The 8,079-nt window shown below is 38.2% G+C and overlaps 1 protein-coding gene across 1 annotated transcript in view; it reads left to right on the plus strand.

The window, feature by feature from the left end:
* The window catches only part of ext1b (exostosin glycosyltransferase 1b), a 170,941-nt gene that overhangs the window by 121,766 nt on the left and 41,096 nt on the right, over positions 1-8,079 (plus strand). The window contains exons 2-4 of the mRNA XM_024298588.2: positions 465-558; positions 4,813-4,920; positions 7,398-7,517. Coding sequence (XP_024154356.1) covers positions 465-558; positions 4,813-4,920; positions 7,398-7,517 — 322 coding nt within the window. The remainder of the gene's footprint in view (positions 1-464; positions 559-4,812; positions 4,921-7,397; positions 7,518-8,079) is intronic.

An 8,079-nucleotide genomic window follows, 5' to 3' on the forward strand; every position in this document is an offset into this window, starting at 1 on the left:
CAGAATTTGGTGTTTATAATTTAACAAATTATATATTTAAAAAAAAATCGATGCCTAAATTGTATTTATAATATTTTAATTAAAAAATAATGAAATACAAGAAATATTTTGTTGTATTAATTTGACCTACAGGTCAATAATAAAGTTGTTTTTTTGTTACTTTGCTGCCTCGTCTTCTCTACTTTCCCTACATTTTAGTCCATAGTGCGACTTTGAAGAGAAGAGTGACATCATCACGTCTCCATCAATCAGCGCGGTTTACCTGTTAGAAGGAGGCGGAGCCACAGCGCTCCTCTGCTACCTCCTGCTGTCACTGATAGACTAAAGAAATGAAGAGGAGTTGATTTCTGAGGAAAAAGCTCATTAAATAGATTTTGACCACTTTGCATTGAAGGAATATCTGTTTTTGAAGATTTATTCGAATAAGGAACTGAATTTTTGCTGTTTTTATGATTTTTTTGCAGGTACGACTACAAGGAGATGCTTCACAATTCCACTTTTTGCTTGGTGCCTCGCGGCAGGCGGCTTGGTTCCTTTCGCTTCCTGGAGGCTCTGCAGGTAAATCACACAAACACCCCGAGGAGGCGCCGCACTCGTGCTCGACTCGCCGCCGCAGCACGGTTGTTCAGAAATAACCACAAAAACACTACCTCCAGATTTGAGGGAAAAGCAGTTTATTACCAACTTCATTTTAGACTAATGATCTCATTAATATTAAAAGGCAAGACTTTCCCAGAGAAAATGGGCTCTTTTTTTCTGCCTCTAATCACCTTTCTTCATGTTAAATCATGTTAAATTATCGCCTGACTTTAGGAAAACAGCAGGCAATTAGAAATGTGGTTATTTGCTGATTTAAAGAGACATAAATGTAATTTCCCTTTTCAGTATTTATCATGTCGGCTTTCTAACGAGGTATTAATTATTTTCATAAAGACAAATATTGCTCATCCGAATACGACATTTGCACCATTGTTGCCAAGCAAATTTATCGTGAATGAATGAGAACAACATGAAAAGAGATGTTTTTAAAAAAGTGATCCGACCAATCAGAGGAGAGGACAGGCCTTTAGGGTCTTAAAGAGACAGACGCAGATTTTACTAAAGATTCTGTTGAAAGAATACGGAGAATAAATGAAAAATATCTCCTAAAGCTTCAAACTAACAGCTTATTTATGAATGAAGCTACAGACATTTTCGAAGAAATGTATCTTTATCGTAAAGGTTACGGTGTCTTGTTTCTATGGGGTCAAATCAGTTTAAAGTAAAGAAATAAATTTATTTTTGAAAAAGTAAGCTCTTTTAAAAATTGGAGGAAAAAAAGTGTATTTGAAAAGAAGTATCTAAAAGATAAAAAATCTTTACAATATATATACTAAAAATTATATAGATAATTTATAAAACTCTACACCTAAAAACGTTCTTGGCCAATTGTCAATTTTTCCCTGATTTCAGCCCTCAGTTTACACTATTAATTCAGACTTTTCTTTTAAAATTTAATTTCCATTTTTCATAGGGGCGGGGCTTTGACCCCATTGGCTAAAGCTGACATGATTGACAGAGGCAGAATGTCACCATAGCCTCTTTCCTAATGAGATATATTGATAAAGATGCTACGCTAGCCGGCTACCGTTGTCCAAGATATGTGAAGTACGACGCCATATTGGACACGTCTTCAAACAATGAGACCAGATACAGTAAAACGACCAAAACGCTTCATTTTGGTCCAATTTTATAAAGAAAAAAATAAGTGCAACAGATGAACGAAATTTCAAACTTTTCTATAAATAAATAGGTTATTATACATGAACCAGAATTCATACCTGACGGACGGTTGTGATTTAATTCAAATCTACACACAAACTGAGATTTACCTATATTGCTAGACTCCTCAGTCCGTATCATAACAGGTTTTTTGGGTAGTCGACCTCCAAGATCAGCCTGAACGTTAATTATTGAGAGTAAATTCATTCAGATCTTGTTTTCTAGAAGTTCTCCTTTATGAGCTGACAGTAATAATTTACTTGTGAGAAGTCACATTCTTGTTTTTCCGGCTCTGTTTGTACAATTGTAGCACAGCAGTGAGCGGCCATCTTGGCCTGTCCAATATGGCGTCCATCTTTGCGTACAGAACAAGCTAGCGTAGCGACTCTAGCCTCAATAGCTCATTGCTCTATCCCTTGATATTAATGGGCACCAAGCCTCGCCTCAACGGAAATTAGGATAAACCCTGAAAAACGAAACATCTAAAAAGAAAATTGTACAAAAAAAGGGAAAAAAAACAAAAACAGTAGCTGTTACTAATACACATTATTTTGATTTGGTTATTGTTTAAGGTTTATGTTTCAAATTTTAAATTCATTTATTTCAAATGTACAATCTGGTTTTTCATTCCCTTTAATCAGATCCTGATGGAACTCCGTTTGTGTTCCCTCAAAAATGTCAAATAAACAAATAACAAAATAAACAAAACTTTATTATACCACTTTATTATACCAGCGACGTGTTACATCACATTTTCCAATAACTTTCTGTCCTAATAAATAAAAGAACAAGCGGTTTGTGGTTCTCTCCTTCATCCTGCGATGTCGGCAGGAGGCGGAGCCAAACTGCTGCCAGGCCGGCGGAGCGCACTTCCTGTGACTCTGAAGGCCCGCTGTCATAAGTCATGCAGAATGAGTTCCTGCTGAAAGAACCACAGATCCCACGAGGGCAAAACACAGAGGAAAGCTTCGCCTTGATGGTGGCATATGTCTCAAATAAAATCTCTTCGTCAGGGTTGCATATGCGGGACATATGTATCGCTCGGGCGCCAAAGGCTAGAATCAACCCGCATCCCATCACTGGATCTGGACTGGGCCTTTTTTATTATTGGCTTGTTGAATGTAAAGTCGTTTGTTTTTCTGGAACACAGACTCTGCTGGCAGCGCGTCTGTCCGTCCATCTGTGTGCAGGAATCTGGCTCACGTGATGCACGTTTCCCTGCCTGCATGATGGCCTTCCAGGCTCCCGTAGACTGTTGATAGCAGGGATTCTGCAGGGTTTTATGGTCGTTCCTCATTTCGAGCTGCTTCCAGTTCCCTCAAAATCATCCATCACTCTAACCGTTTAACAAACTGCTAAACTTCTTTATGATTCTGTTTCTTCTTATTTTGAATTAAAATAAAAGTTCTGATGAAAAGAAATGAGATAAATTCAAATAGGTAGGATCAGACCAGCTGTCATTCAATTTTTTAGGGGCCGGGAATCAATTAAAAGAAATTAACCAATTAATAGCAAAGCTGGGGAAATTAATCGCGATCAATTGTGATTCACTTTTTTTATTTACAGTATTTGCCGACCCCTTATTATCTGCGAATAATCACAAAATAAAATTTACATGACATGACTACAAGTCGGACCATGGATCAAATAGTCCACTTTTTATGAAAAAGCGATCTAAACCCAAAAAATAACCAGATTAAATTACAAAAAATGGTTGAATATTTATTCCATTTGTAAATAACCACGTTATGAGTGGGAAAAGAACCAAATGAAGTGTTTTAATGCACGCTGTGGATGACTGAACCGCTTAGAGAAAGAGAGAGACTGCTGCTCAGAGATGCAATTAATTTGCAATAATAAATATTAATCCGTTAATCATAATTTGTTAATCCATCAACATGCACGGCCCTAATTTTAGTCTTTAGCTTTTAGAGCCGTGCAGGGTGGCATGTAAATATTAGCTTAACTCCAAAACAGCTAGCATGTAACTGAAATATTAGCTAAACTTTAAGACAGCCTAAAACACAGAAAAAGAAGCCCAAATTACCCAAAACAGCTAGTATTTAAATATTAGCCTAACTCCAGAACAGCCTTAAAAAACTTAAAAAGACTCGCCTAAATTCTCCAAAAGAGCTAGCATGTAGCTGAAAAAGTAGCTGAACTCCAAGACAGCCTAAAAAACAAAAAAAAATAGCCTAAATTAGCCAAAACAGCTAGCATGTAGCTGAAATATTAGCTAAACTCCAAAATAGCCTAAAAAAACCTTAATAAATACCAAAAAACTCCAAAACTCCTAACCTTCAATTTAACTACACTCTGACTCCATATAATATAAAATAACGACGAATCGACTATTTTAATAGTCGATTCGTCGTTGACTAATCGTTCCAGCCCTAGTACTGACCCCATCTCAGCATCAAGAGCCTCACAGCTCGTGCACGAGCGGCGCTCTGGAGCTGGGAGGAAATCGTTCCCTCTGTTCCCGGCGTGGATTTTCACACCAACCGTTGACTTTGCACAACACAGTGGAGGATGAAGGCAAAGAGGCTGCAGGCTTTTGAGCTTTGCATGAGAAAGTCTCTGTGCTTAGAGGTAGACCTTTCCTACACGTGTGTAGTCTAAATGTGTGTGTTTGTGTGCAGCCCGAGGCCCGGTTCTGGTTTAGCTGACACCTTTATGACCTGGGAGTGACAGCACCGTCATTACATCAAACCCCAACCATAAAAGCACACACAAACACACACACACACACCAGCTGCTCCTTCTACACCTCCTCTTATCCCTCCGTTCTCCTGCCAATCATTTGCCAAAGGTCACATTCAGCCTCGCCATCTCCCCTCATTTCATCTTTTTCGTGTCCACGTCCTTCACTTCCTGTCCGTGATTAACCAAACAAAAACACTAACAAATGAAATGCTTTTATTTTTCGCCACTGTTTTGAAAATTTGACAAACATTAATGTCCTTTTTCATACAAATTCCACTGTAGGATGACCTGTTGTTGCCGTAGTAGCGCCTGTGTGTGACCGTTGTGCGTTTCTGTGCGTCCCAGGCTGCCTGTGTGCCGGTGGTGCTGAGTAACGGCTGGGAGCTGCCCTTCTCCGAGATCATCGACTGGAACAGGGCCACGGTCATCGGCGACGAGAGGCTCCTGCTGCAGGTAACGGCCGGCGGAGACGCTCACAAAAAAAAAAAAAAATCAATTGAATATTTATTTCTTTTGTAAGCAACCATGGTATAAGTGTGATAATGCTCTTTGAAGTGTGCATTATCAGAAATTAACCGTCCATTCAGGCTTCCACAGCGTGTGTTAATTTCTGATAATGCACACTTCTTTAGACATTATCGCTTAGTGAAAGGAATGTTCTTGGTACATAATTGTTCATTGTTGAGTTCTATTTATAACGTGGTCCAGGTGAATACTCGATTCTAATTGGCTGCTGATATTCCACAGTGATAATGTGGAATCACTGCTCTAGTTTCTTTAAAACAAGCTTTTTTTCTCATATTCTGAACAAAAACAAGCTGTCAAGGTCTGTGTTGGCTCATCTGATTCAGCGGCGCATTATCGTGTTACTGTAACACTACATATCAAATAGTCTGCTTTAATGAAAAAAGTGATCTAAACTGAAAAAATAACAAGAATAAAGTACCAAAAAATCAATTGAATATTTATTTGTTTTGTAGGAAACCATGGTATAAGTATGATAATGCTCTTTGAAGTCTGCATTATCAGAAATTAAAACATTTTGTGGAAGCAACTGTCCGATGTAATTCATTCTTCCACAACGTGTTAATTTCTGATAATGCACTTTTTTTTACACATTATCGCTTACTGAAAGGAATGTTCTTGGTACAGAGTTGGTCATTGAGGTCTATTTATACCATGATCCTGGTGAATACTCGATTCTGATTGGCTGCTGGGTGTGGATTAAAAAGTGATAAACCACGATGATAATGCACACCTACAAAAGAAGTTCAGTTTAAATAGCCCACATTTTCTGTATCACTGCCCAGGCTTCTTTAAAACAAACTTTTTCTTCATTTTCTGGACAAAATCAAGCGGTAAGAGGTGAACTTTCTCCCTGAGCCGATGCTTTATTTAACCTGTTGTGACGATCAGCATTTACATAGCTTTCCTTTTGCCACTGCAGTAGATATCTGTGTTAGCTCAATCGACTCAGCAGCGCATTGTCATGTTACCATAACAACGCGCCACACCACATATGAAATAATACGCTTTTCATTTTAAAAAAAAGCAATTTAAACTGAAAAAAATAACAAGACTAAAGTACAAAAAATTTATTGAAAGTATGATAATGCCTTTCGAAGTGTGCATTATCAGAAATGAATGTACTTCACGAAAGCAACTATCCAACGCCTGCTCAGGCTTCCATGACGTGTGTTCATTTCTGATAATGCACACTTCTTTGAGCTTTATCCCTTATGTAAATTATTGTTCTTGATACAGAGTTGGTCATTGTTGAGTTCTGTTTATACCAGATGAATACTCGATTCTGATTGGCTGCTGGGTGTGGATTAAAAAGTGATAATCCACGATGATAATGCACACTTACAAAAGAAGTTCCGGTCACAGAGCCCAGAGATTCTGTACCACTGCACAGGATTCTTTAAGACATACTTTCTCATCATCTGGACAAAAATAAGCAGAAAGGACCCTATACTGACAAATTAACGCACTTCACGAAAATAATTATCCAACGCCTGCTCAGGCTTCCACAGCATGTGTTAATTTCTGATAATGCACACGTCCAAGTGCATTATCAAATGAATATGGGATCCAGATGTTCCTGAAAGGAGATGAAGGATGTCGTCGTCTTTCCAAATATCTCCCCATAGAGAGAGTTGATCTCCAGAATCTGGGTCCTTTGGGGCCAACCTGGAAAGCAGAAGATACCAGACTTGACATTTTATCCTCCATCTGAGATGCTAAACCCATTTGTTTCCACTAAAAGAACTTTTTCAACATTAAATACAAAGCAAAACACAATTTTCTGGAATGTTTTTTAGGTTTTTCTACAGTTTTTTTGGTCAAAAGATCCACAAAAAAGGGATGTTTCCGTCTCTGAAGATTGCAGCATTTACAGTTTTTCCCTTTGAATCCTCGTTTCTTTGTGAATTTTTAGTGTCTTCCCTTTTCGCCTTGAATGAAACCTATTTTTAGCGTCTTTGTAAATGCTGCCAAGCTCCTTTCATTCAACTCTGTAAGCTGCAATCGTCTGTAAACTCACAACTTTTGGCCGTTGTGTTGAGAAATGAAGACGGGCTTCTGCTGATTAGACCTGAATGAGGTCGGACTCCAAATCCCTGACGTTTCCGTAAACACTTTCTGGCTGAGACTTCAAAGTTTCTACACAAATATAAGAAGATTAGTACTTAAAAAAAAACTCCTGTCTAAAAAACAAAGTTTGAAATGTTCTCTTAAATACCAAACTCATAGAAAAAGAAAGTTGAGAAACACAAAGGAAATCTCGTCAAACTAACATTTATTTTGACTTACTTTGAAGTTTTAAAATGAAGGAATTTCAGTGAAATCTATCATGTTATTCACTCTGGAACTTGCATTTTGTCTCCACACGTCTGAGCTGACTGAAGTTTGTCCTTTGTGGCGTGCAGATCCCGACCACGGTGCGCTCCATCCACCCGGATAAGATCCTGTCCCTCAGACAGCAGACTCAGTTCCTCTGGGAGGCGTACTTCTCCTCCGTGGAGAAGATTGTGCTGACCACCCTGGAGGTGAGGACACTCGGACACGCTGTGTTTGTGCAGGAAGACCACTCCATCCAACTAGAAATATTTAAGTCTTTCCCTACACCACATCAAATGTAGTGTACAGGAAATGTTGCTTGTTGATTAAAAGCACGTGTCAAAGTCAAGGCCCGGGGGCCGGATCCGGCCCTCCGGGTAATTCTATCCGGCCCTCCAGATCATTTTATTTATTGTTATTAATGACCCGATGTTATCTTGTGCTTATTTCTAACTGGTATCATTTTTATGGAGAGTAAAATATTGAAAGTTATTTAAGGTTTAAGTTGATTTATTCTGGAATAATATTCCTGCCTTTTGTATTATTCATAATTATGTTAAAAAGTTTTTAAAATTGGCATTATGCTAGCTTCTTGGATATTTAAGATTGGATATCTAAGATTGTTTAGGCTTTTTGGAGTTTAGCTAATATTTAAGCTACATGCTAGCTGTTTTGGATAATTTAGGCATTTTCAGTTTTTTAGGCTGTTTTAGAGTTTAGCTATTTTTTCAGCCACATGCTAGCTGTTTTGACTAGTTTTCTTTTTTTTCT

Source organism: Oryzias melastigma, linkage group LG11, assembly GCF_002922805.2.
Source record: "Oryzias melastigma strain HK-1 linkage group LG11, ASM292280v2, whole genome shotgun sequence".
Classification (NCBI taxonomy): Eukaryota; Metazoa; Chordata; class Actinopteri; order Beloniformes; family Adrianichthyidae; genus Oryzias; species Oryzias melastigma.